The following is a 26,201-nucleotide window of genomic DNA, read 5'->3' on the forward strand; positions in this document are numbered from 1 at the left end:
GAGAGAGAAAGAGAGAGAAAGAAAGAGAGAAAGAAACGCGTCGAGTTCACGTGCGTGCGTGCGTGTTTGCTTGTTGGTGTGCGCACATCACCGTACGCCACAATGAAGAAGAAGAAGGAAAGTAACAACATTAAGGGAATTACAAAGAAGACCAACACACACACACTCACATACACACCGAATACTAAGAGAAATAATAATAAAAGGAAACGATGAGGAAACCGCTGCACAGACAACGAAGTTCTACGATTCAACAGCAACATCAACAGCAAAAAAACAAAGAAATGAGCAACGTAGTCGAATGGAAGATAAAATGACAATGCGCTGGATCAAACACCCCCCCCCCAGTCGACACAATCAACACAGAGACACAAACGTGTGTGTGCAACAGGAAGAAAACCACCATAACAAACATAAGAACAGAGGAGGAAGCGGACGTGCAAAACACTTAAGTACGGCGTGGTCCTCGGATATCAACAACAAAAAAACGGCAAAGCCGTCGATGCAGCACGACCGCGCCATCCCCGCCCTTCCCCCCCGCTATCACCGTGATGAGAGGGAACGTGTTTTTCTTTCTTTGTTCACAGCCTCCTTTTCACTGAGCCAGCGGCGGGCGTGAAGTCGTGTTCGCCATCACCACGGAGTCTTCGCTATCGTGCCTCGCTGCGTCCTTAGCCAGCGCCACCGCCGAGGCGGAGATGACGGCCGCGGCGTCGGCAACGGCGGTGCTGGCCGGCCCCACCCGTCGGCCCAGCACACGCGGGCACAGCGCCGCAAGCTCCTCGGCGTTCACGCGAACTTCATCGCACCGCGCCGGCGCCGTGCCCGGCAGCCGCGTACCGTCCGCCGCCGTCTGCCCGAACCAATCCACCATCGTCAGCTCCGCCGCTGCCGCGCGGACGTGGGCGACTTGCAGCGGGTCGGTGCTCTCGATGGGCCGGTTGTGCGCGTCACGGACCTCGGCATAGAGGACGAGGAGGTGGCGCAGGTATTCCTGCACCTCGTTGACAGGCTTCGTCGGGTCCGCGCAGCAGAGGGCGATGAGGATGGCGCGCAGTAGCACCTCCTCCCCCTTCCCCTCCGCCTCCGCCTCTTGTCCCAGCATAACATCTTCATCCTCTTCGTCGTCTCCTGCGGGGTGTTGGGCAGGACGAGTGCCGGCCGCATCGTTGCCATCCGCCAACTCCGCCAGTAACGACGCGTCCGTTGGGTGGGGGTCGCGGGGAAGGAGTGGCGCCGCGTTGAGGATCAAGTCCATGCTCTGCCTGACCACCACACCGTCCATCTGCAGCTCCTCCGCCAGTGAGCGCGGCGTGGCTCGGGTGTTGTGCCGCTGCTGCTGAACGCGCTTGCGATGCACCGCGACGAGGTGGTTGTACTGGCTCGCAATGAGGATCGCGTCCTGCATCTCCATCGCGTACTGGATTGTCTCCGCGAGGTGCTGCAGCCGTACCACCTCGACGAAGGTGCTTTTGCGACCCAGCGTGTGGGGCAGCATCGACGGCGGGCCGTCGCAGCGCACGTAGCGGAAGAGGTCATCGACAGGAACGGGGCTGCTCAGGAAGAACATCACACCAGGGTCGAGCAAGACGAGGTAGCTCTCCATCGCCGCTCGCACGGCGGCCACGTCGACGTGGCCGCCGCCGTCAACATAGTCGTCCGTCGAGACGGCGCTGGTGTAGCTGAGTTCGCTGAGGGTGGTAATGATGTGTCGCATCGCCTGCGCCCCCTCCACCACGAGCGCGTCCACAATCGCGGTGCGGTCCGTCAGCACTGCTCCCTCCGGCGTGTGCACCTCCTCCGGCACCAGCACGGCGTCCATCGCAATTAAGTCTTCAATGATGGCCGCGCAGAGCTGATTGATGCCGCGCTCCGTCTTGGTCGGGAAGAAGCAGTTGAGTTGCACCGCGACGCTGTAGAGGTCGACCACGTCGTCGTCATCATCGCCACCACCACCGCCGTTGGCCGCCCCTCCCTCCGCGGCCACCAGCGCCGCCTCGGTGTTCCGGCTGTCCTCCCACAGATGCAAATACGCAGAGAAGACCGGGCTGTTCCATTCAGCATTGTTATGGCTGCCAACGTGTCCGTCTGCCTGGCTGTTACGCCTCGCCGACGATGACGTCGCGACGCCCTGCTCCTTCACGGCCCTCTGCCGCAGCGCACAACACGCGGCGACGTTCTTGTAGCTGTAGAGCAACGCCAGCCGCAGCTTCTCTAGCATGAGGAGGCTGTCCACCACCGCCGCATCCGGAACCTGCGCGCTCAGCGCGGAGAAGGTCAGCGCACCGAGACCGCCTTCTAAGTTGCGTATGCGTGCCTTGTACGCGAAGGCGTAGGAGAGGCGAGCCGCCGCGGTGGGCATCGCAGGCAGCGTCTCGACCTCCACCGCCTCATCGTAGTTCCACGGCAGCGCACCGAGGAAGAGCGACCACGTCTGCTGCGCGTGCAGCTCCGCTTCGCTCGTTGCGCGGCGACGGACAGCCTGCCGACGTGCAGCCTCCTGCGGCACCGTGGCGGTCAGCAGCACCTCCGTCACGTGGTCCGCAAACGACGCGATGTTGAGCTGTGTGGACGACGACTGCTGCTGCTGCTGCTGCTGCCGTTGCTGCCACACGGCGGGTGGGAGGCACGACAGGTTGTTGCGATCCGCGAGGCGTGCGCACACGGTAGGAAGGGATTCGCGGGACTGCGCGCAGGCGTCGTCCGTGGCGGACTGCACGTGCTGCGCCACGAGGCTGTCGAGCTGCTCCAGCAGGTTGGCAGAGGGGTGGTCGAAGTAGTACGTCGGACAGGCTGAGGTGAAACAAAACAGATCAGCGTCTGCGTCTGCGTCTGCGTTGCCGCTGTGCGTGGCTCGAGGCGGCGACGGACCTTGCGCGACCGCGAGCAGGCGTGCCGCGTCCTCGCTGTGCAGGCGCGAGAGCCAAATCACGGCGCACAGATTCTGGTACGCGGCCTCGGTCAGTGGCATGTACGTGAGCGCGGTGGCGGCGCCATTTTCGTCCGACGCGGCCGCCTCGTCTGAAGTTACAGTCGGGTACCGCAGTAGTGGCAGCACATCCGAGAACAGCCCTTTCGGCTCAAAGTACCGTGGCTCCCCAACGCGATTGTATCGGTTCAGCTCCACGACGTGCACGAGGTCCTCCATTTCCTCACCGGTCACCTCGTTCACGGTGACGTACTGATACTCCAGCGTGTCGAGCATGTAGGCGGCGTCCATGGCGGCTTCCTCGAGCGGGTCAACGTAGCCGTAGAGCTCGCCCATCTCCAGCGGTGACAGACCCACGTCAGCTTCGCCTTCCTCGTTGACCGCCACCGCCGCAGCCGCGGAGGGCTCTTCGGCACTTTCACCTTCTGCGACTTGCCGCTGCTGCTGTTCATGAATCGAGAGTTCCTCCACTGCAGGCTGTTGTTGCTGATGATCATCGGCGTCGCCATCGCAAGGCGGGTTCGCATCGACGTCGTCCTCTTCTTTCGTCGCGTCGCTGCGTGACTCTCCGCGGGGCCCTCGCAGCGAGTTGTTGCCTTCTTCGCTGTTGTTATCATCCGCTGCCGCTGGTGTCTTCTCCGGAGAAGACGGGCTCAGTCCCTCGAAGGAGTCCTGTCTCGCAGGCGCGTCTTCCGTCGGCGCCTCCTTGCCTCGTGCCACGTGAACTGAGTGCGCTGCGGCGCTGTCGGCGCTCATCGGGCTGGCGTGTGCCGTGGCCACCGCGTCTTCCTCCTCCTCCTCCGCATCATCGTCGGAAGACGACGTCGCGCTGTCGCGGTACGCCATTATCGGTTCGGCCACCACCTCCTTGCTTTCCTGTGCACTGTCTCGCCGGCGGTCCGCGTGTTGTTGTGGCGCAGTTGTTTCCTCTCTTGCCGATGGCGTGGCTGCATCCTCCGTATGCATTGCCCCTCCCACCACCGGTGGTGGGCTCTCGGCAGCATGGACGTTACGACCGCCGCCCTGCACCGCGACGTTGGTGGCGTTGATGGCGTTGTGGCGGAGGTGCTGGATCTGCGTCGCGAAGTCCCCGCTGTCTTCCGCCTCGCTGTCGGCGATGAAGGATGCCGGCGCGTTCAGCGGCTGCGCAGGCACATACGGCGTGGGGGGCAGCAGCGAGCGTCGCACCAGCTCCTCTGCCAGCTTTTTGGCTTCCTGTTGTGCCATGAGGTCTTCCGGGTCGACGGTGGAGTCGATGTCGGGGCTCGGACTGCCATTTGAGTCCTTCACGATGGAGTGCTGCTCGTGCGGTTGTTCTTCGGCCTTTTCTTCATGTTTCGTATCTGCTGGAGCTGGAGCAGGAGGAGTGGGTGGGGGAGACGGCGGCGGAAGAGGTGGCTCCGGCTGTTGCTGCTGCTGCTGCTGTTTGGCTAACGGTGAGGACTGCTGTCCGCGTGGCCGACGACCTGCCGGCGGCGAACCGCGATGGCGCTGCCGTGGCGGGTGTGCTGCGCGCGGTGGCGCTTCTTCTTCCTTCCGCGTCGCCTTCTCCTCCTCTCCCTCTCCGTCCGCTAATAGTCGATCGCTCTGCAGCTCCTGCACTAACATCAGAGCTCGCCCATCCGGACGATAACTCGGCTGCAGGGGGGCGGCGAGCGTCGCGCTGGACGGGTGCTCGGAGATCGCCTGCGCCGGCGGCGGCGGAAGAGGACCGTCCACACCGGCGTGAGCTTCCTGACGTGTTGGGTAGAGGCGGTAGGGACGATCTTCCGTGGTGCTGGGAAGGTGTTCCCGGCGCACTCCCTCACCATCCTCCAGCTGAGGAGGTTTGAAGCTGTCGTCCGAGCGCAGCGGCCGCGGCGGTGGCAGCGTGGGGGGTGGGGCCTGTTGAGAGCCTCCGGAGGGGGTGCGATCGTGTAGACGGTCTTTTGGTGCTTTGGGACTCTGCTGCTGCTTCTGCAGCGGCGGCGGTGGCGGCGGCGGTCGGCGCTGCGGTGCCACTGCGTTAGCAGGCAGCGTTGCCGCCCCCGCATCGTCGTCGTGGCTGTCTAAGCTTCCTTCGTACGTCTCCTCAGATGGCGTCAGTACGTTGTACGCGTTTTGCGGAGGCGACTGTTGCTGCTGATGTTGAGGATGTGGGTAGTAGTGAACAACGTGACGCACCATCGGCGCCCGCGGCGGTGCGTTCGACGCGGCGACCGGGACCACCGGAGCGGCATCCCGCACGGGGGACGCGGGACGCTCCGCGTGCTTCTGTTGCTGCCGCTGCTGCTGCTGCTGGCGTGGAAGCTCAGGCTCGTACTCTACCACGCGACCGCCGGCTTCATCCAGAACGAGGTATGGCTCCTCCACCGTCGGCTCCACCTCGGTCACCGCCTCGCCCATGTCTTCTTCAGCCTCCCCCAACTGCGGTGGCGGCGGGAGTCCTGATTGCTGGTGCTGTTGATGGCTCTGCTGCCTCCGCGGGGGAGGGGGGAGGGTGAAGGGGGCGTACAGTCCAGCCGGCACCCGACGCGTCCGCGGCATCACCACGGTGTAGGTGGGTGTCGCACCGTATGGGCTGCCAGCCGGCAGTGCGCCCGTCATAAAGGGTTGTTGCCGCTGTTGCCGCTGCTGCTGCTGCTGCTGGCGCTGTCGATGGCGGAAGACCTGACGCGTACGACTGCTGGGGGTGCTGCTGGCGTTGCTCAGAACGCTGGCGCTGTTGTCCAGATTGAGCCGCTGCGCTGCATTATGCATCTGGCGAGGTGGAGGCAGCTGCTGCTGGTACTGCTGTTGTGGCGGCGGTGGTGGTGGCAGTCGATATTGCTGTGAGTGCGGCGGGCGACGTTCGTCGTTGCGCGGTGGTGGGGCCTCGTACGACGCGTCCTCCTCCTCTACTCGGCCGTGCTGCTGCAGCAGAATTTGATAGCGCCACTGCGGCGGCACGCGGTCCACTTCACCTGCCACAATACGACGGACGTGACGGTGCTGTGCCAGTCGCAGGGACGGGGCCAATGCGTAGTAATTGGCGGGTCTTGCTGGCTGCTGCTGCTGGTGCTGAGGTGGATTATAGTGAGTCACCCCGTGGAATTGGGCTGGCACTTCGGCTTGGTAGTTAACAGGGTTGTACTGCTGCTGCTGCTGCGTGTGTCGCGGTGGTGCTGCGTAGGCGTAGGCGTAGGCATCCAGGTCGTCTGTGCTGGTGCCCCTGTCTTGGCTGTCCTCCCCCGACCGTCCGCGGTTGTAGCCCGGGCGCGGCGACGGACGCAGTGCGAGCGCAGTCGACGCGGCCGGCGGTGAGGAGGAGTACCGCTGTGCAGGAGAGTCCTGTCTTCCCTGTAGTTGCAGCTGCTGCTGTGGAGGCGGACGCGGAGGGGCATACGCGTTCGCGCTTGGAATGGAATCCATCAGCTCCACGTAAACCCCGCCGGGGCGCCCATGTACACGCGGCGGCGACGGCTGTGCGCGCGGCCACGGCTGCCGTTGCGGTGGTGGCGGTGTCGGAGGAGGCGCCCGTCCGTTCACCTCCGAAGACGGCTGCGGCGGGCGCGACGGAGAACCGCGGCTGCTCTCTTGCCGACTTCCACTCCCCCGCACGGCCGACGTGTTGTTGGAGTAGCGGCTGCTGAGCTCGTTGCTGTTGTCGTGGGAGCCATCCGCGTGGACGCGGTGCAGCGATGGAGAAGAACGCGCCACCCCACGCGGAGCTGCCGGGTACACGCCCCGATCCCGCGGCAGCGCGTAGGAGACCGGCGCCGAGGACGGCACCACCACGTCACTCGCGGACGTGTGGTTCGAAGAGTTCGTTGTTGTCTGCGTTGAAGCCTGCCGCGGGGAGGGACGCTGCTGCGGATGAGAGGTGACGTTATGTGAGTTGGCCCGGAGAGGGCCACCCGCAAACAACTGCTGCTGCGGCTGCTGCGACGTGGGCGGTTGAGAAGCCCCGTGTTGCGGTCGTGGAAGCACGGCAGGCGGCAGCACCGTCCGCGCCGAGCGGGAGTGAAAGGGAATGTTGCGACTGTGGCTTGTTGGACGGCGATGGACCGCGGAGAACGGCGGTCGTGGGGCTGGCTCGCTCGGCAGCGGCTGCGATCGGTGAGGGGTGTACGTCTGTGCGCCGCCCAGGTCATCTGCCGCTGCCGTGTTGAGGTCCCGCTGACCCGCCGCGCCAACGTCGCGCCGCGCGGTGCTGGCGGCAGGCGAGCGCGAGTTCCGAATCGAGTTACCCGCCCTAGCCGACATGTTCGCCAAATTCAAAAACAAAACGAACAGCAAAGCAGCAGGAGGAAGAAGAGGGAAGGCACCGAAAAATGATGACGAAACACGAAGGAAATAATGAAAAGAACAAAATATCTAGAGATACAAAGGTTGTTTTCTCTTTTGTTGTTGGTGGTTTCTTCTGGCAACGATCGTCAGGCGTTTTCGCTCAATGCGTAGGAAGAGAGGCGGCGGCACGCCGTGGTACTCGGACAGACGGGCAACTGGCACACGAGGGAGAACGTGTACGACGTGATGGTGAAGGGCACCGGGCTGTTTAACTCCTTCTCTTCTACCGCGCACCTGTAGCCAAAATAACAATATATATAAACGTTAGGTAGGAGGGGCGGCGAGTGGCCTGGCAGTGTGCCTCGAACTTCTCCACTCCACAGTGAATTGAACTAGATAATGATAATAATCAAGTCAAACAACACGAGTGTGTGTGCGGTGCAACATGCGTGGTAGATGAAGGAAAAAGCCAAGATAAGATACGAGGGAGCGGACTCACAGAGAGGATTAAAGCGAAGGGGAACGGTTGGCTCGCGCGGCAGCACATCATGCATCGAACATGCACACGTACACACTGTCAAGCACTGACTGGTCCCGAGAGACGCAGCTGCGCAGGTAACTGTTCACCTCATCCCGTTAAGACAAAAGATGACCAGCAAACAGTGTGTCTCATGCTGGACGCGGTGCCAACAGCAACAATGAGAAGAAAGCGCGTCGTCACCCCTTCCTCTGTTTGAAGATCTCAAAGAAATACACCTTGCTGGGGTGCGTACTGTACCTCTTTTCATAAGAAGAATAGTAACAATAATACACGACGGTGCGGCGTGCAGCACAGCGACGAAGGCGGCACGACGCGATGGCTGCAGTAGCAATAATGATGAAGAGAGAAGAGTGAAGAAACACCTTCGGAAGAGAGAAGAACATTTCTTTCCCCCGAGGCGGCCTCCGGAGCGAATGAAAGAAAAGGCAAACAGCGATTACATCAACCAAAGTATCTGTTATCTGGAGAACGGAAATATATATATTGAAGCAGCAAGCCGCCCAATGCACGCCCGCAAACACAACGGACCATCAACACCAACAACACCCCGAACAGCAGTTTCATGAGGCGGGCGAGGGGGAGGGTCTAATAATAATAAGAATACACCAGATACGCAGGACCGTTGTAGGGGGCGGCTCAATTAGCAGTTGAGGAAATCCGCACCCAGCAGCACCTGCATCGCCGTTAGCTGATCTCGCTCCGACGTCCGGTCGAGGTCGCCGAAGACGTCCGCCTCGTGCAGGTAGTGCGGATGACTCGCCAGCGTGCACTTCACCACCAGAAACTCCGCAACGCGGGCCAGCGTGGTCGACTCCAGCGCGCGTATCGGCACCTCTAACAAATTGCTGGATGCCAAGAAGAGAGAGGACGAAAACGCGGAGGGCGGCTGACACACCACGTTGGCGGGGAAGGCGGCGGCGTAGCTGCAAAACGCTGCCCCGCCCCCCTCCTCCGCCGGCCTTTTGCCTTCTTCTTGGACGTACGGCTCCCCCGCACCGTCTTCATCGTCCTCGATGACGGGCAACGATTCCGCCGCGGTCGGCGCGCCCGATGTGAGCTCTTCGGACTTCGCTTTCAACGTTGCATCGAGCGGGGTCGGTGCGGACGCAGAAAGAACCGCATCATCACTCACCGTCTCCGCCCCAGCCGCGGCGCTCTGATGCAGCTGCATGACGCTCAGGCCTTGAAAGAGGCCGTGCAGAACACGAGATCCGGCCGCGGCGGCGACCGGGAGTATCACGCGCTTCCCGTCGTGGCTGCGGAGGGCGACGTAGCTGAGCGCCTTGGCGGAGCTGCCCGCGGCGCTGGCCGAGACGGACACAACCAGCGGTTCTCCCATCTCTTGCTTATATATACAGCAGTTCTCTCCGTTTGTTTTTGTTTATAAATATATTTTCTGATAAATAGGATTGCTGAGGCGCGAGCTCGATGCGTTGCGGCGTCTTTGGCGCTACACACCTTCACTTTTCCTACTCTTGCGAACGGTGTTGAAGCAAGTATAAAATAGACATAGAAATACAAGAGAGAGTATAGAGGGATAGATAGGTAGAGGTGCAGCACACTTCCGGTTTTGACAAAGCGCAGATGAATCAATACGTGGAGGAAAACTCTTCTTTCAAAGCACAGATGATAACGGAAGAGCAATGAAAGACCTCTGAATATTCAGAAGTGATCTTTTCTTCTTTAATGTTTTCAAAGGTGCAGATGAACGCCCTCCCTCCCTCCCCTTTGCAGCAACGCCGGAGACGTCAATAGCGGAGGAGCATGAATTGGAGCAGCAAGCACCCGAGACGGCGGGGCCTTTCTCTGCGCAGCTCACCTCACCCGCAACAACACTTCACCGTTTCTAATACCGTCCTTGAGGTGCCTTGGCATACAAAAGAGAAGCATTAAAAAAGGGGAAAATTCAAATCAGCAAACTACCACAACAACAACCACAACCACAGCCGCATCTCCTCCGCGCAGAGGCGGGCACACCTTCATCGTTTCCTCTCGGGGTTTCTTCTTCTGTAGCCTTTCCGCATAATACCTCCACGGAGACGCCGAGGAACACGTTAGATGGGTGCGACGTCGTGCTCCACACGCATCAACACGACGACGTTGCCCGTACACGAAAATGCGCCAGCGCCGCGTACACGTCCCTCCCATGAAAAAAGGGGAAGCTTAACAAACTATAAGAACATCCGAAGCGCCAGTAATCCAAACAGACGAAGTCTGAATATGAAAAAGGAAAAAAACAGCAGCAGTAAAATCTCAACACACACAATCAAAGAAAAGAGATGGTGGAAGCCGCGGTAGCAAGAACACGAAGCGCACACACACACGTTGAGGTGCATATCCTCTCCCCCTCTTAAAAAACCGCTGAGATCGCAACGCTGTGCAGGCCTACAGCGAGAGAGAACTCAGGAGATATACGTTGACTAAGTCCCCCCCCCCCCGCCTCCCCTCACACACACAATGCGCACGTGCGTTTCTTCAACCCTAACGCTGTTGCTGCTACTTTTTCTTTCTCTCTCAGTTAGCAGGTGGCACTGAAACTGACAAGGAAAAAAAGAAAACCAGAATGCCGGGTAATTGTCGCCACAACGATCCCGGCGCGTGTGTGTGCGTGTGTGCGCGTGCCGAGGTGAAAAAAGGATAGCGGGAACACGTAACAACAGGCTTTAAAAAAAAAAGCTCATCTTTATATGAAGCTAACCTTCGTGTTTCTCTTTCTGGTTGTGGTCCTCCTATCTCTTCCCACTCTCCATGGCCTATGCCTCTCATCCCAGCGTCGCGATCCACATGCGCCGACCACTGCCCCGCCTTCGTCGATGATCGGCTGACCCATACGTCTGCAGTAAGGAGCAACGACAACACAGCAAGAGAAAAGAAAAAAATCCAGTCTCAATCGCCGCTACACAATCTGCGGCACCGAAGCGATTTATTCCGTTTTGGCGGCACCGTCGTCTTTTGGCCGGTGAAGCAGCACTCGAGAAAGAAATCATAAAAAACAACACGAAACCAGACAGCGGCAGCAACGCACCATCTGAGAAGAAAAGGGAGGAGGAAAAGGAAACGGCAAAGGGAGGGACTACGAAAGCTCCAACAAACAGCCAACAGCACCGCAGACAGCATCGGTGCCAGACACACACACACACACACACGCATACATAGAAAACTATATATAAACAGTAGCGAGATGAAACCGCCGACCAGCAGTATCAATCAATAAAGGGAAAGAGGGAACAACAACATCAAGGCATGATAATAATAGTAAGAAGTGTAGTGATAAATAAGTACTTGCAGCAGAGTCTGAATCGTGATCATCGGCTTTTTTTGGGGGAGAGGATTATATCTGAAGAAACACAGCGGCCTCCATCAGTCGAGCAGCCCGCTTCACTAGTGCCGTGCGCATCTCCACTGGAAGCCGCGCCACCGTGTACGGGTCGCCCAGAAGGTGCGTGGCGAGGTCGAGATCGACCGCTTCATCCGGCTGCACCGAGCTGCGCGCCACCATGAACGCCGTCAGCTCCACCAAGTCATCGCTTATCAGCCGGGGGAAGCGGTACTCTGGCATGTTCGCAATGCTGTTGCTCGCGAAACAGGTAAAGCGCCGTCCGTCCTGTGCGCCGTGGTGGAGTCCCACCCGCGTCTCCCCGGCGAGGGCGTGCGAGGAGGCGCTTGTGCCGTCGTGATGATGCGCCCCACCGCCCATCCCCGCGTCACGCTCCTCGCTGCTGCTGGGGCCTTCCACGCCCTCCGCGTCTTCATCTCCGTCTGCGCTGCTCGGCGTTGGGGAGTTGTCGGAGCAGCTGTGCTCTGACGTTGTCAGCAGCATTTTATCTGCGTCGTTTGACGGGGCCACAACCGACGAGTTGCTGCTATTGTTATTTGTGTTGTTGTTGTGCGCGGACGAGGCCCCTGCAGCGGTGGCGAAGTGATGAGGGGAGTTCGGAGAGGAGGAGGACAGCCCGTCAGGCTCCAGCGCCGTCGCTGCCGCCCCGCTTCGCCACGTGTGTCCTGGACGACGTTCCTCGGGCAGCGCCACTGGGGCCAGACAACGCGGCACGTTTGGGGTCTGCCCACGCAGGGTCTCTAGCTCCCCGATCTCGTCGAGGTGCTGGTCGGTCACCGTCTGGGCCGAGGTGGTGCGCGGCGCCGGCGTCTTCAACCGTATCTCACCATCGTCGAGGTGCTGCAGCACGAAATCGGCGTAGGTGTGGGAGACGGCCGTCTTCACACGCACGCTGCCGTGACAGCGAATGCCACCTCGCAGCACCCGCGCACTTCTGCGGTCGCCCTCACCGGCTCCCTTGTCGCCGCCGTGTCCGCCGTACGCGCAGCCTTCCCCCCCACGTCCCACCGCCGCCGCACCGTCGGCCGCCTCCTCCGTGGTCATGACGTCCAACTCACCGGAGGGGCCGAGGGAGTTGAGGTCCGACCCACCTGATGAGGGAGAGCGGGGGGAGGAGGCGCCGGAGCCGGGGGAGCGCGGTGCTGCAGCGGCTCCTGCATCCAGCGGCGCACCGCCGGAAGTGGGCAGGGGTGGCGGCGGCGGGGAAGCGGAGGCGGCGCTGCGCACCGAGCTGTCGCCCGGCCCCTCCTCGTTCTTCGGAGTGCCGCTGCCGTCGCCGTCCTTCTGCAAGTCGGCGGCGGCGGCGGTGTCGGTACGGACGGGCTCGCCCATAAACACCGACTCACAACCCGGCAGGCACAGGAGGCCCTGCAGGGAGTTGGCGAGGAACGTGGACTCGAAGCCGGTCACCATCGGCACGATGATGCGCTTGCCGGCACCGTCGGGGCGATCAAGATTCTGAAGCGTCATGTACGGGATGGCAATGGGCGGCACCCCCCTGTTGTTGGCGATGTCAGCTGCCGTTGGCACCTCTGCGGTACTCATGTTCGGCACGCGCTCTTCCATCATGAACGCGGGATTGCGTTGGTAGTTGTAGTGATCAGTAGTGCGCGGACTCAGCCACGTCCGCTGAAACTGCGTGTTCGACATTCTTGCCTTGTCTCACAAGGAACGGTGAACGATTGCGCAGTGAGGTGCTGCAGCGTGTTCGACGAGCCGAGATATCTGTGTGTGTTTCGCTGGAGATGCCCAACAACAAGCAAGTCTGGCAGAGTAAAAGAAAAAGAAAATCGCCGACAACAACCACAAGCAAACAAAAAAAAATGCCGAATGATATGAAAAGAATATCAATACTAACAATAGACGGAATCCGTGAAGATGGAAACAGCGATCTGTAGGGTCTTTGTTGTTGTTACAACTGTGTGCGTGTGTGAAGGGTGGACTCGCTTCCTCCGCTCTTAGCTGATTTCCACAGAAACTCCACTATCAATTCTCCTCGTTTTGCCTTTTTGGGGAGTTTTCTTCTTTCGGAGGACGGAAAAAATAAATGGCACTCTATCGCAGGTAAGACAGTTGAAACAGCATGCAATTGTGGCTTCTGTACGTGTTCAGCGTTATGAGCGTGTGTGTGTGCGGGTGACGAGGGAGAACAGGGAGAGAGATGTGGATATCAAGGAAGAAAAATACGCTGCTTCATCAACAATAGAACATACAATTGCGCCATCGTACGATGCCGCATCGGAAGCAAATAAATAATAATAATAATGCCGTTTTCTGCTCGAAGGACGAGTAGGAAAAAGAAAATGAAGACGGACTTATCCGACACAGTTGGCGCTGTCTCACTCGTCATGCTCCTTTTGAAGAGTAAATCACGACATCTAACTTCAACACTCAGACCAAAACAAATTACACACACACACATATATATATATATAATAGTGCGCGCGCAACCTCACATCATCGCGTTGTTTTTGTTCTCGCGCAATCTCCTTCTTTTAGACGTCATGAGCAGACGATAGGGAATAGGCATGACGTAGGTACGGAGAGAGATAGAATCCCTCAAAAAATAAACTAAGAATAAAAAAAATAAGAAACACCAACTGCGCATAAGGCAATACGAGATGGGGGGAGGGGAGAGAGAGAGAGAGAGCGGTGCGCCGCCCAATCATCGTCACGCATCGTCTTTGCATGTGTCTTTTACTTTCCTCGTGACCCTCCGTCCAATCACCGCCTTTCTCTCTCTTCACGTGCACGGCAACATCCCCCCCCCCCCAGCACAGCTGAGCCCGCTCATCCCTCCTTCTTCAGCTCCTTTCTATTGTTGTTATTATTCTACACCTTCTGTTTACGAGGGATGTACAGATCGGGATCCTTAAACACCGTGGGGTTCAACACATCCACGCCGCCCGCTTCATCTACTCTCTTCTGCACCTTCGCGACGGCCTCCAGCAGCGGCGGGTGCCCCATCTCCTCATCGTACTCCCGCACCCACTTACGGAACTCGTCCTCGTGCCGCAGCGTCGCCATCGTCTCGCGCATGACCCACGTCGACTGCTTGTGGCGCACGATGCACTCCCGCAGGTCGATCATGCGGCTCCGGCAGTCGTACAGCACGTCCAGCTCCTGACTCTCCCGCACACAGGTCATCAACCGGTTCCAGAAGCGCTGGCAGTGGCTCTCGTTGAGGTAGTTGCCGCCCATGCCGGTCAAGTCCGGCCCGAGTATTTCGTCGGCGCCATTCTCACGTGCACCGTACAGGGACATGGTGAGCAAAGTAGCTAGGTAAAAGAGATAATATATACTATTGGTTTCTGATTTGCGTGTGTATTTCGTCTTCAACAACTAAATAACCGACGAAGGGCACTTCTCGATAGAAACGGCAAGCTAAAGAAATAATTAGAAAATCAGAGAAAAGGGAGGAAGAGCGCTTCGTGGCAAAGACGTTACCGTGTGGCGTGGGAGAGAGTGTGTGTGTGCGTGCGCCTTCTTCTTACGGCTCTAAGAGGCAGTTGCTATGATGACTGCTTTTACAGCTGCTGCTACTTCTACGAGAGAGAGGCCGAAAAAAAGAAAGGCCAAACGTGAGCAGCGGGGCACACACCGCTGCGGAGCGAGAAGGATCTCGAGGAAGGGAGAACGTATACGATAACACCTCCGAGGCAAGTGGAGGAAAGAGAGAGAGAGAGCAGCTGCCTCTGTGTGGGAAGCAGAACTTCAGCTGTGCGGCGACTAATCGAAGGAGGAGGCGGAGAAGGACCGGTGACGTTTTGCGAGAACCCCCTCAAAAATAAATAGACAAATATGTGCGAGACGTTGGTGGCGCAAAGTGGAAGCCGAAGCAGTGCACGTCGTCACACCTACAAGGGAGCGTGCGTGCAGAGGACAGAGGACAACAACGATGCGGTGTTGTGCGTGCGACACGCCTCGGGCGTACAACGCGGACCATCAATAGGCCACGGAGCGTGCACCGTAGATGTGCTCATATATATATATATATAAAGAAGACGCGTAAACATATATATGCATCTCCTCCTCTTTCGTCATTCCTCGGTAACAGAAGTAATACTCATAATAATGATAGGAATTAGAAAGAAAGCCATACCAAAGCAGCTGAGAGAGAACAAAAATATTTTAAAAACACAAAAATCATGACAATTGCGTCGGGAGGTCATGTTACCGCATACATGCCGGACAGCGTCTCCTCTCTGTCCTCCAACCGCGCGAGACGTGGCAGTTAAAAGAAGATAAAAAGCCGCCGCCAGTAGACGGAAGGCGTCAACGCAGCAAGACAGAAAGAAAAAAGAGAGAAAATATAGGCGTTTGACTTCGTTTTTTTTTTAGTTTCACAGCACGAATGATGAAGACCCGAGGCGGGTGCGTTGACGAAGATCGACGAAGAGAAAGAACAGAAGGCGAAAGCTGGATTACATGGCTGCGACGATCGTGCAGCGAATACAGCGGGAAGTACGTTTTTAATTTTGATTACTTTTCTGTGGGTGTTGCGCTTGAGGTGCGTGTCGTGATGCACTTACTGGAGGAAGATTCGAACGTAGGTGATACATCTCTGTATTTCAGGCAGACCCGCGACCCTCACAACCGCGGAGACGTGTTCAAAACACATCCAGGAAACAAACATAGCGGCATGAGTGTCGCCTCAGTCCAAACAAACAAATAAAAAAGAGGGGCGGATATCCTCCTGGGTAACAAATAAGTGCTGCTAAGTACCGAAACACCGTACACGGCTAAAAAATGATGATAAATAATAGCAGAGAGGTTATGCTCGAGAAGTACAACAGAACAAAGGTGGGAAGGGATTTTGAGCTGGTGGAATAGCAATAAAATAAAATACAAAGAGCCACAACTGGGTGTGTGTCCGCCGCATGGGGCGAGGCGGGGCTGACCCTTCCCTACCCCCCCCCTCCATTACGAGGGAGGAGATGGCGGCGTGTGCGGCATCCATCGTGCGGCGCTGGGAAGGCCCACCTCCTCCACAAACGCGTCTCCCTCCTGTGATCCCTCGAGCGCTGTCTCTGACGCTGACGGGGTTCCGCCTAGCGCCATGACCCCCGCGTTGCGAGCCTCAACGCCACCCGCACCGTCCGTTCGGTCAGCCACTGCGTCGCTCTGCCAGCGCCGCCCCTGCGTACGCGCGCCTTGCGGCATCCCACTCAGGCGGCGCTGCTGCGGCCGCTCTGCCACCTCCTCCTCACCCGCCCTCAACGCACGGTAACTCGCCGACAAGAGGCGTGGCTGGAGGCGCGTGCTTTTCAGCACAGGCGACGTGCCATCACCGGCGTCCGCGGTAGACGGCAGTAACTCGGCGGTTTGCCTCCGTGAAGATTGGCTGCCGTCGTCGTCGTCGCCCGTCTCATCCTCCTGCTTTACCTGCTTCTCGCCGTCAACCGTGGCCGCCGCGCTGTCGGCTTGTTGCTCTTCGTGCTCCTGCTCCTGCGGCTGCGGCTTCGACTGCGACTGCTCCTGCGGCTGCGACTGCGATTGCGTATCCGTGTGGGCGCTTTCTTCAGCCTCTTCCGACGACGACGGATCATCGCGCGTGGCGTCCAGCCACCACTGCGGCACTGCGCCACGCGGTGACTCTTTCATCACTGCTGTAACGGACTGCCGGCAGTTGGGACACAAGTCGGACTGCGTAAGCCACTGCTCCGCACAGGTGGAGCAGAAGGCGTGGTGGCACGGGAAGAGCAGCACGTCTGGCAGGCCGCCGACGGCTGCGCTGGACTTCGACTGACTCTCCTCCTCGTCGCGCTCGGCCAGGATGGCTTCGCCTGCCAACATCTCATGGAAGGTGCGGCAACAGATGGTGCAGCTGGAGTTGTCCGGTGAGTGCCGCAGCGAGCTCAACGCGCGTGCCAGCCTCGCCGTCAGGAGGCACCGTGCGATAGAACGGACGACCTCCGGCGCGGCCGGCCGCTGCGACCCGTGCTCCTCCATCTGCCGCAGCAGCTCCGTCATGCGGCCGAGGGCGGCGATTAAGAACAACGCGTCCGCGTTCCCACTGCTCGACATAAAGACTTGCGGGCCGCGCCGACCAGACGAGGAGCGCAGATTCGGTGGCGACGGCAATGCCGCTGGCGGACCGGCTGAGATGACATCGAATACAGAGCGCACCACCTGGTTGAGGTTCTGCGTGCCCAGAGCGTTTTGGCTGTTGAGGAAAAGCGCTTCGTGGAAGAGGGTTCGTCCGTTGCTTGGGGGCTCTGGCGAAGGGGGCGGCGTGGGACGGAGCGCCGCCCCGGACGATAAGACGAAGCCCATTGCGCTCTGCCGTCGCCCTCACTCTCCACTTCTCGGGGTTTTCTTCCTTTCCTACGTACGGTCGAGGAAAGGTAAAGCGGGGAGGGCACGCGGTGTGTGTGTGTGTGTGTGTGTGTGGCGAGCACGATTACTTGTGACAGACAAACAACGCACGGGAAGGCGGCAAAACAAAGAAGCAGCCGCGTTGGACCGCGGCAATAGTAACAGACAGAGGAGTTTATTGAAACAACGACGGACTACACGGGGAAGGACGGGGGGGGGGGTGGAAGTGTGGGTGACGTCAGCGGAGGTGCCGCGAACAGGTGAAACCAACAAATAGCTATCGTCAAGCGGGGAAGCTCTCGCTCTTGCGATGCTCGCATGAGCTGCAAAATAGAGAAAGAAAAATAAAGCACGCTTTTTAGAAAGGGCAGAGCTCTACCCAATGCAGTGGTGGCGATGCAGGCTTCGGTGTGATTGTAAGCACAAGAGAATGCGGCTGTATGAAGCTTCAATGAGCGAGGAAGGGGAGTGCGCGAGGGCGTCAACCGAACGCGTGCCAAGAGAACACAGACAAAACAGAAGAGATCAACAGATCGAAGCATGTAACAGAGAGGGGAGCAATTGATAAAACGAAAAACAGAGAAGAACGGACGTAGACGGATAGGGAAAGGGCGCAGGAGCAGCAGGGTTCACGAGATGGAGGGCATCCCTAGCAAGTTCAAAGGGACCTACGAAAAAACCACTCAGCAATGCGAGTGGCGAGGGACGGTCGAGCACAGCGTGAAGACGCCACTCAAATCGCTGCCGCAGGTGAAGAGCCTGCAAAAGCACTAATACGCAAAGGCGGAGGGGGAGGGGGGGGGGGGAAGCGGTAACGCTACGAGAGAGCGCAGCGCTGGGTCGCAGGAGGGGGAGCGGACTTCACCGCCCCCGCTGCTCGCCTACCCAGAGAGAGAGTGTGTGCTGTCTCTAATCCACTCTTTACGCTATTGAGGGGTTTAACGACTTTAATTAGTGGGTAGAGAGAAACGGAAAACAAAACCAAACAGGTGAAAACAATCAACGCCAAACAACAAAAAAGACTCCCCCCTCAACAGCCATCATCGTCATCAACAACGGCAACAATACGAGGACAGGAGCGCACCGCGCATCGCGCATCGCGCAGCCGCCGCAGCCTAGCCATGAGGAAACCGTCACACGTAAAATACATAAAAGGTAGAGGCGCGTACCAGCAGTTCTCCTGAACAGGGGGCGCGACGACTGATGGGCCACCGTCAAGAAACCCACCGATCTCTCCTGCTTTCCGTCTATATATAGTTTGGATGTGTTGTCTCCTCTACGGCGAGAACCAAGAGCGGTAGCGGCCCTTCAGCTCCTGCAACTGGGTATCATTCAAGTTCAGCGGCTTCTCATCCTTGGCAAAGTCGGCGATCGCCTTCTTTTGCTCCTCCGTCAGCTCCTTCGGCAGCATCACCGCAAAGTGAATGTAGAAGTCCCCCGTCTTGTTCTGGTTGGGTCGGTGCACCCCACGTCCGCGCAGCACCAACTTGTCGCCCTGCTGCGTCCCTACCGGCACCCGCGTCTCCACCTCGCCGGTTAGGGTTGGCACCCGCACGGTGCCGCCCAGCACCGCCGTGGACAGCGTCACCGGCGTGATGACGTGTATGTCGCTGCCCTCGCGGTGAAACACCGGGTGTTCCTCGACTGATATTTCGATGTAGAGGTTGCCCGGCGGCCCGTTGCGCACCCCCGCCTCGCCCTTCCCGGTCACCTTCAGCCGTTCCTTGTTGTCCACCCCCTTCGGCACCGGCAGGGTCTGCACACTGCGATCTTTAACGATGCCTTTGCCGCTGCATTGCGTGCACGTCGTGCGGCCCAGCTCGCCGGTCCCGCCGCAGTGCGTGCAATCCTGCTGCATGTGAAAGAAGCCCGTCGACATCACCTTCTTGCCGCGTCCCCCGCAGTGGGGGCACTTCGTGCGGGACCCGGTGTCCTGGAAGCCGCTGCCGGTGCAGGCCCCGCAGCGCCGCATGGTGTTGTAGCTGATCTCCTTCTGGCACCCGTTGACCGCCTCGAGGAACGAGAGCGTCAGTTTGTAGTGGATGTCCGCCCCAGGCTCGGGTCCCTGCGGCTTGCGTGTCTTGTCCTTGCCGCTGCCGCTCATCTTCTGGAAGATCTCCTCGAAGTCGTTAAAGGAGAAGCCGCCCTGCCCGCCCTGGCCGGCCATGTTTGCGAAGGGGTTTCCCCCCGCCGCAAACGGGTTGGCGCCGCCGCCGAAAGGGTTAAAGCCGCCGGGGCCACCCGCGCCGGCGTTCGCGTTGCCCGTCATGTCGTACATGCTGCGCTTTTGCGGATCCGAGAGCGTCTCGTAGGCCTGCTTTGCCTCGGCGAAGTCCTCCGCTGCGGTGGGACTCGGGTTCACGTCGGGGTGCAGCGCCTTGGCCCGCTTCTTGTATGCCGATTTGATCTGCTCCGGTGTGGCGTTGCGAGCGACGCCGAGGACGGTGTAAAGATCCTTGGAGGGGCCGCCTCCGCTGGACTGCCAGCGACGGTGGCCGTGCAGCGCAGCCGTAGCCGCGGGCCCGCCCAGCGCAGAGGACGGCACGTTGACCGCGTTGGTGTGTGTCGCGGAGTTGGCGAGCGGTGCGCGGAGCATCGCGGCGGACACGGCGCGGCGCAGCATCATCAGCTGATGCGACGAGGATTTCATTGCCTCTTATTTCCTTGTGTCTTAACTGCTGACCTTGTTCCCTTTCGTTTCCCTTCTTCTCCTCTGCCTACCTCACGAGCTGTCTGCCTCGTACGCTGCGCAGCGATCAACGGCGGCAAAGATGTTCGATGAGGGAACAACGCCGAACAGCCACCACCAACAATCAGCAGACCTCACAGAATAGAAGTAAGTGTGAACAGTGAATGGTTATATTCGTTGCTACCAAAACACGTAGGGGGGGGGGGGAAGAGGAGGAAAAGTAAGGGGGGCGAATAACAAGAACAGTATATTAAAACAATATGGCGATGCGAACTCGGTGCGAGCGCAAACCACCTCAGCAAACACTGACGGACACACCAGTTTAGGAGAACGAAAGATAATAGTAAATAAAAGAAGAATCTGTGAAAAGGTAAAGAAGGAAAAACAGGAAAGAAAAAACTCAGAGTCTCGGCCGGCCGTCGGTTGTGGTGGGCAAGAGCGATAAAAGACGCGGCGAGGGAGCTGTGTAGAGGCACAGACAAGTCGGGCGACGCCAAGTACAGTGCTTTCCCTCCTTGCGCGCGCTCTCTCTATCTCTTTCGCACAGCGACGATTCCGAATGAAAACTGTGAGATACATGTATAAATGTGTACGTGTAGAAGAGGGATGAAGTAGACGAAACACATGATGTAGCAGAAAGAGGAGAAAGAGAGGGGAGGGGGAAGAAGGAGAGGAGAGGTAAGACACGGGTTAAGTCGCCGGAATTGTGCTGCGCAGAGAGCTGCGTCGAGGCAGACGCGTCTGTCCTTTGCTCCACGTTGCACACTCGGGTACGCCGTGACGCCGTGCTGGAGAGCAGGAGGATGGATACCTATGTGTGTGAATCAAGGGGAGACCAGCGATGCAAAAAAAAAAACAAGCAGAAAGAGAGAGACGGAATCCGCTGTTGCGAAGCTGCACCGTTTCCCGCTCCCCCCTTTTCTTGGTTTGACCTCCCTCAACGGACTCATCCTTCACACGCAGCGCACCGAAGCATTTCGCTTTCCACTGCTTCCTTTTCGCTATGTTTCTTTGTTGTTGTATTTAATCGTATTCTCCCGACTTGTCCCTTTTCATGTGTTGCGGCGTGGGAGTTGGAGAAGAGTCCTAAAAAGCGGCGGCAAAAGGGGGGAAAGAAGCAACAGCCAACAAAAAAAAAGGGTACCCCTTCGCACCGCACAGGGCGCGCCTTCGCCACGCCGCGACTCGACATCGCCCGACCGCTCCCCACCACCCAACGACATGCGTAAGAACAAAGAAGAACCATTTTTTCTTTTAGAAGTAATAACAATAAAAACAAAATAAAGAAGAAGAAGAGAAATTAGGTAATAATAATAGTAGGTGGATTCGCCGCTTTCTTTGTGGGGTAAGAAGAGCTTCGCGCCACGCCGCATCTCCACGCCTCCGCCGGAAGAGGAGGGAGTGAAGGGAGACAGGGCACGGTCTTCGCCATCGTCCACCTGCAGAAGCCCCGGAAGAAGAAGACAAGAAACGCAAGCGTACGTCAGGCAGTGTGAAAAAGAAAAGGGGTCAAGGAAGGCATCGTACATGAAGCCTACCTCGACCCCTGGATCTCTCGTCCTTCTTTTGCTCTCTGGTTCATCCTCTTCTTACGCCATCACGTTGCGCATGGTGATCTTGCCCTTGGGGGTGATGAGCTTGCAGTGGATGCCGCGCTGCTCGAGCCTGCCGGCGTCGCGCAGTGCCTCGTACTCGGTGCGCAGGATGTCGGTGAAGCCCCAGTACTTGGACGTCACGATGATCTGGCGGCCGGGGAACTTCATCTTGGCGCGGCGCAGGGCCTCGTAGGCCTGCGGCACGTACGCATCCTTGGTGCGCATGGACAGCAGGATCTGGCCAATGCGGACGCGCGCGCACACACCGTTCGGCTTACCGAAGGCACCGCGCATACCGGTCTGCAGACGATCGGCACCGGCGCAGGAGAGCATCTTGTTGATGCGGAGCACGTGGAAGGGGTGGGCACGGGTGCGCATGTGGAACACATCCTTGTTGGCGCGCTTCGTCATGTACTTGTTGGCCTGAATGCGGGCAGCCTCCAGCGCCTCGGACGCGATCTGCTCCAGCTCGCGAGACACCACGTGGATGCACACCGGGAACTCATCGACGGTGGCGCGGCGGCGGCCGATGTCGAAGTTGCGAATCTTGGAGTCCGGCACACCGCGGCAGAAGCGGGACTTCGGGTACGGCTTGTTCTTGCAGAAGCGGTAGCAACGAGACGGACGGCGAGCCATGGCTGCGACGGTCGGAGGGGCGAAGAGGGATATATATTATATATGTATTTTGAGAGGAGGTGAGGTGTGTGAGAAGAGCACTTATGGAAGTACCTCAACACAACAATACCAGACAAAATAATAACAGTAATAATAATAATGGCGCGCTCTTCTGCGAACGAGAACAAAATTTCCCTTCTTGCTGTTGCAGGCGCGGGTGGCGAGGGGACGGGAAATTGCGTGATGATGTAGCGGCGTGAAGTGGAGAGAATAAGAGGAAGACGACGGAGAAACAACGAGATGTGACGGGATGATACATCGTGGAAAGTGCAAACGCGTAGAAAGAAATAAAAAAGGAAATAGAGAAAGGCTGACCATGTAAGCGGAGACGAATGCCAAATACCCTCGCCCGCAACCTCCGTCGTTTGGCGGGATGCGTCGTGCTTTTCAAGTTGAGGACGACACTGTTTCCTTCACCTTTTTTCGTTGGGGGGGGGGGGTGATGCGTGTGCGTATGTCATTCGCGAAGTACATTCCTTTTAACGATGCGATACACACGGGGCCTTAATACGTATATTTCCTGCGCATCGCGTCACGTGAATAACAACAACGAAAATCAGAAAGAAAAGGAGCCCCTCTTAAGGCTTCATGGTCGCGTTCTCCTTCTTCAACTGAATCGCTTGGAATCGGTTCACGCCGAGAGAAGGGCAGGCACCCGGAAGTGCACACCTCTGCGCTGTCCGCCAATGAACCAAACAAAACAACCAGATAGAAAACCAATACAATGCTCCGCTGATGAGAGGTGAAAACCCCAAAAAAAGCGGCGGGTGCCGCCCAGCAAAAGAAGGTGTATATATACGAGGCTTAAGGCTTGAGCGGCTTCTCGCCCATCTGCTCAAACAAGTGCTTCGTCTCCGCGTAGACGGCGTCGCGGTCGCGGTTGGCGTCCACCACGTGGCACCGGCCGCTTTGCTTGTACGACTCCACCACCGGCATGCACTCCTGCACATTCACGCGGAAACGCGTGCGAATTGTCTCGGCCACGTCGTCGTCCCGCTTCTCCGCCCCGCTGCTGTCTGCGCCACGTGTAAGCAGGCGGTCCTCCATCGTCTGCTCGCTGCAGTCGTAGTAGAGAATCCCCTTCGCCTTGGCGATGCCCTCTTCGAACATGCGGGCCTGATCGGCCTTGCGCGGGAAGCCGTCGATGACGTAGCCGATCGGGTTCGGATGGTCGGCGATGGCCTGGCGGAGCAGCTCCACTGTAATCTCGCTCGGCACGATTCGGCCGGCGCGGATGTGTTCGGCTATCTTCTTCGCCACATCGCTCGTGCCGCTGCGCGCGGCTTCACGCAGGAGATCGCCGGTGCTGAAGTGCGTGTAGCCGAAGTCCTCCACGAGCCGGGCGCAGTTGGTGCCCTTGCCAGAGCCCGGTCCGCCGAGGATGAAGAACACCTTCGGCGGCGTGTCAGGCGTTGCATCAGACATCTTCTTCTTTTCAATTGCAAAGTCCGTGTATAAGAGAAACGAGAAGTAAATAATAACAGTTGGCGAGTGTGGTGTGTATGCGTGGACGAGAGGGTGAGAGGGTGCAGCGTCGATAGCCGCGTTCCTTCGAGGACACCAACAGTAAATGGCGAAGGCGTTTATTGTATCAGTTAGAATTGAAAAGCATATATATATATATATATATAGAGAGAGAGAGAGAGAGAGATGTAAACGAACGAAGGAGGGGGGACGGATGGAAGCAGACATTTGCGATGGCTTCGTGGCTCTCCTTTGCCTTCATTTCTTCTTTCTCTCTAAAAAAGGAAAGCCTTGCACAATGAGAAGAGAAAAAGAACGCCGAGACACAGCAGAGGCGACACCTCCCCCTCCGCCCATGCTTCCGTCGAAGAGGCTGCTGCACTCGCGGCACCGGCTTCTTTGTTTTCCCCTTCTGTAACTCAGATTCCGCATTCGAGTGACCTCCTCTCCACCGTAGCGTCCCTGCGTGCATCAAAGCCGCACCAACGACGGTAGACTTCCACCTGCCTTTGCATCTCACTCTGAGAAGAATAAAGAAGGCGGAAAAGGAGAGGCACTGGTACAAACAAGCAAGCAAGAGAACAAGCAGACGCATCGTCGAGTCAGCACGACACACACACACACACACACACACTCAACAACAAAAGGGAAGAGAAGTGAGGTTCTAAATCTATACAAGTACACGTATATAGTTCTACGTCAACAAACAAGAGAGGTTGCCCTGCCCGCGTCGACTCCTTCGCTTATCGAGCCCGGTTCCGCTGCAGCAGAAAGTCCCCAGGCCGGCGGTAGCGCGGGTCAACCCCGAGATCGAGCAGTGCCTCCTGCGCGGTGGCGCCGACAGCGGCGCGGATGGCCGTCTGCCGATCCCATTCCCGCCCTTTGGGCCAGCAGCGGTGCCGCTCGCTGAGCCGCACGTCCTCTTGCGTCGCCGGCACCTCGTCCATAAACGGCTGCACCACCACCGCCATCTCCTCGCCCAAATCGTCGTCCTCGTCGTCGCCTTCGCTGCTGTACGCGTCCCCCCCTTCCTCTTCCTCGTTCATGTGACTGGGATACGCGGCGAGGATGTCAGGCTCGCGTGATACGTAAATGGGATCGCTAACGTGGCCGCTGTCGATCACCGACACCCCGCCCGCGCCGACCGCCTCTGCGTGGGCGACCGCCAGCGGGGCTACGTGGACCACAAAACGAGCCCACATGCGCTGCTCCGTCGCCTGCAGAGCCGCCGCCCGCGCCGCCACGCTCTCCTCCAATGCGTCCGGCAACACCGTACTATAGTTGTGCGCTGCTGCGTCGAAGCTGTGGGCGTCGCGCGTGTCGAGGTAGTTGTCCAGCACGGCGTGTGGCAGCACATCGCCCCTGTTGTTGCCCTGTGCCCGGATGCACTGGAGAAGCTCCTGCACAAAGCCGTAGCGAGAGGCGTGACGTACGCGGCGCGGAGACACGCGTATCTCACGTGACGATGGAAGCGGGGAGGCAGAAAGGTCTCGCACGGCGACGGTGGGCACCGGCTGAGCTGCGAAGGATCGAAGCTGCGACGCGTACGACGGTGGAAGCGTGTAACGCGGCTTCGTGCGGCATCGGTTGCTCGTGTGCGTGGGTGGGGATGGCCGCAGCGGTGATGGGGCGATGGGAGCTTGTGCGACGGGGACGACGCTCGACGGCGCAGAGGACACCTCCGCCGGTGCTTCTCGCCTGAAGGGTGTAAAGTGGGAAGGGAGAGCTACGGGGCGTCGACGTGCAGCTGTCTCGGCTGGGGCCTCTGCTGGCGGTTGTGGGCGGTCACTTCTGTCCTCCCCTGATGGCGTCGCCACGTTATCGCGCGGCGCTGCGGCTGCCTTGGACGGTGTATCCGCGGGTTTGGTGTTGGGGTGGTGGGCAGCACGCCGAGGTGGCCGCCGTCGTGAGGGCCGCGGTGCGGAGGGCAACGAGGGCGGCTGCGGCGCTGTATTGGTGTTTGGTGCTGCCGGCACCTTTTCCTTCGGCGCATCACGGTCCCCATCTGCTAGCGCGTGCGCAACGGCCGCCTCGAGCTTCGCGGTCGGCGAGCGGCGGAGCCGATAGTGACGGAACTTCATGTGATGCTTCGCTTTTCTTTGATCACTTCGCCCCTCGTGGGGCGGCGGCTCCTGACCTTCTGCAGCAGTCGCGGCGGCTGGTTTCTTACCATCCATGTACGCGCGCACCACACTTGTCACGCCGGGGTAGGGGCGGATGCGGGGGTGGAAGTCGTACGGGATTTCCCACGAGCATCGATACGCCCGCTTGGTGGCGGAGGGCATTTCTATTTGTAGAGAAAACCCCCAAGTAAAGAGGGGGACGGAGGAGGCCTTTTTTGCTGGTTTCGCGGTCTTGGCGCGGGTTTCCTCGCTTGAGGTGAGAGAAGGCGAAGGGGAAGCGAG

General features: G+C 58.7%; 9 protein-coding genes across 15 annotated transcripts; all 9 read right to left on the reverse strand.

Annotated features, from left to right (window-relative positions):
- Positions 1-595: 595 nt before the first annotated feature.
- On the reverse strand, positions 596-7,570 carry ABB37_08461 (hypothetical protein; the record flags this gene model as incomplete). The annotated part of the gene is made up of 1 exon (XM_015807479.1): positions 596-7,570. Exon 1 carries the CDS (start codon positions 7,151-7,153, stop codon positions 596-598), a length of 6,558 nt encoding a protein of 2,185 aa, XP_015654018.1. The 5' UTR covers positions 7,154-7,570.
- A 788-nt stretch (positions 7,571-8,358) lies between these two features.
- Positions 8,359-9,193, reverse strand: ABB37_08462 (hypothetical protein; the record flags this gene model as incomplete). 2 transcript variants are annotated; one of them, XM_015807481.1, is made up of 1 exon in its annotated part: positions 8,359-9,193. In XM_015807481.1, exon 1 carries the CDS (start codon positions 9,055-9,057, stop codon positions 8,359-8,361), a length of 699 nt encoding a protein of 232 aa, XP_015654020.1. In that variant the 5' UTR covers positions 9,058-9,193. The 2 variants fall into 2 exon arrangements, with proteins under 2 accessions (XP_015654020.1, XP_015654019.1); XM_015807480.1 differs by having other exon boundaries at positions 8,359-9,188.
- Positions 9,194-11,049: 1,856 nt separating this feature from the next.
- Positions 11,050-13,154, reverse strand: ABB37_08463 (hypothetical protein; the record flags this gene model as incomplete). The annotated part of the gene is made up of 1 exon (XM_015807482.1): positions 11,050-13,154. Exon 1 carries the CDS (start codon positions 12,703-12,705, stop codon positions 11,050-11,052), a length of 1,656 nt encoding a protein of 551 aa, XP_015654021.1. The 5' UTR covers positions 12,706-13,154.
- Positions 13,155-13,887: 733 nt separating this feature from the next.
- ABB37_08464 (hypothetical protein) lies at positions 13,888-14,785 on the reverse strand (the record flags this gene model as incomplete). Of its 4 annotated transcripts, none has more annotated exons than XM_015807486.1 (1): positions 13,888-14,785. In XM_015807486.1, the coding sequence occupies exon 1, from the start codon at positions 14,317-14,319 to the stop codon at positions 13,888-13,890; it is 432 nt and encodes a 143-aa protein (XP_015654025.1). In that variant the 5' UTR covers positions 14,320-14,785. The 4 variants fall into 4 exon arrangements, with proteins under 4 accessions (XP_015654025.1, XP_015654024.1, XP_015654023.1 ...); XM_015807485.1 differs by having other exon boundaries at positions 13,888-14,774; XM_015807484.1 differs by having other exon boundaries at positions 13,888-14,768.
- Positions 14,786-15,978: 1,193 nt separating this feature from the next.
- Positions 15,979-17,820, reverse strand: ABB37_08465 (hypothetical protein; the record flags this gene model as incomplete). Of its 2 annotated transcripts, none has more annotated exons than XM_015807488.1 (1): positions 15,979-17,820. In XM_015807488.1, the coding sequence occupies exon 1, from the start codon at positions 17,329-17,331 to the stop codon at positions 15,979-15,981; it is 1,353 nt and encodes a 450-aa protein (XP_015654027.1). In that variant the 5' UTR covers positions 17,332-17,820. The 2 variants fall into 2 exon arrangements, with proteins under 2 accessions (XP_015654027.1, XP_015654026.1); XM_015807487.1 differs by having other exon boundaries at positions 15,979-17,810.
- An 829-nt stretch (positions 17,821-18,649) lies between these two features.
- On the reverse strand, positions 18,650-20,629 carry ABB37_08466 (putative mitochondrial chaperone protein DNAj; the record flags this gene model as incomplete). Its single annotated transcript, XM_015807489.1, has 1 exon — positions 18,650-20,629. The coding sequence occupies exon 1, from the start codon at positions 20,021-20,023 to the stop codon at positions 18,650-18,652; it is 1,374 nt and encodes a 457-aa protein (XP_015654028.1). The 5' UTR covers positions 20,024-20,629.
- Positions 20,630-21,651: 1,022 nt separating this feature from the next.
- On the reverse strand, positions 21,652-22,475 carry ABB37_08467 (putative mitochondrial 60S ribosomal protein L10; the record flags this gene model as incomplete). 2 transcript variants are annotated; one of them, XM_015807491.1, is made up of 1 exon in its annotated part: positions 21,652-22,475. In XM_015807491.1, exon 1 carries the CDS (start codon positions 22,291-22,293, stop codon positions 21,652-21,654), a length of 642 nt encoding a protein of 213 aa, XP_015654030.1. In that variant the 5' UTR covers positions 22,294-22,475. The 2 variants fall into 2 exon arrangements, with proteins under 2 accessions (XP_015654030.1, XP_015654029.1); XM_015807490.1 differs by having other exon boundaries at positions 21,652-22,471.
- Positions 22,476-22,847: 372 nt separating this feature from the next.
- ABB37_08468 (putative adenylate kinase) lies at positions 22,848-23,882 on the reverse strand. Its single transcript, XM_015807492.1, has one exon. It carries the CDS (start codon positions 23,755-23,757, stop codon positions 23,137-23,139), a length of 621 nt encoding a protein of 206 aa, XP_015654031.1. The 5' UTR covers positions 23,758-23,882; the 3' UTR covers positions 22,848-23,136.
- Positions 23,883-24,539: 657 nt separating this feature from the next.
- On the reverse strand, positions 24,540-26,170 carry ABB37_08469 (hypothetical protein; the record flags this gene model as incomplete). The annotated part of the gene is made up of 1 exon (XM_015807493.1): positions 24,540-26,170. The coding sequence occupies exon 1, from the start codon at positions 26,079-26,081 to the stop codon at positions 24,540-24,542; it is 1,542 nt and encodes a 513-aa protein (XP_015654032.1). The 5' UTR covers positions 26,082-26,170.
- Positions 26,171-26,201: the final 31 nt, after the last annotated feature.

This window comes from Leptomonas pyrrhocoris (genome assembly GCF_001293395.1).
Source record: "Leptomonas pyrrhocoris isolate H10 chromosome Unknown, whole genome shotgun sequence".
NCBI lineage: Eukaryota > Euglenozoa > Kinetoplastea > Trypanosomatida > Trypanosomatidae > Leptomonas > Leptomonas pyrrhocoris.

What these genes read in the sequence shown, in the direction of transcription:
- ABB37_08468 (XM_015807492.1), bottom strand. Translation starts at nt 23,757, where the DNA reads ATGTCTGATGCAACGCCTGACACGCCGCCGAAGGTGTTCTTCATCCTC.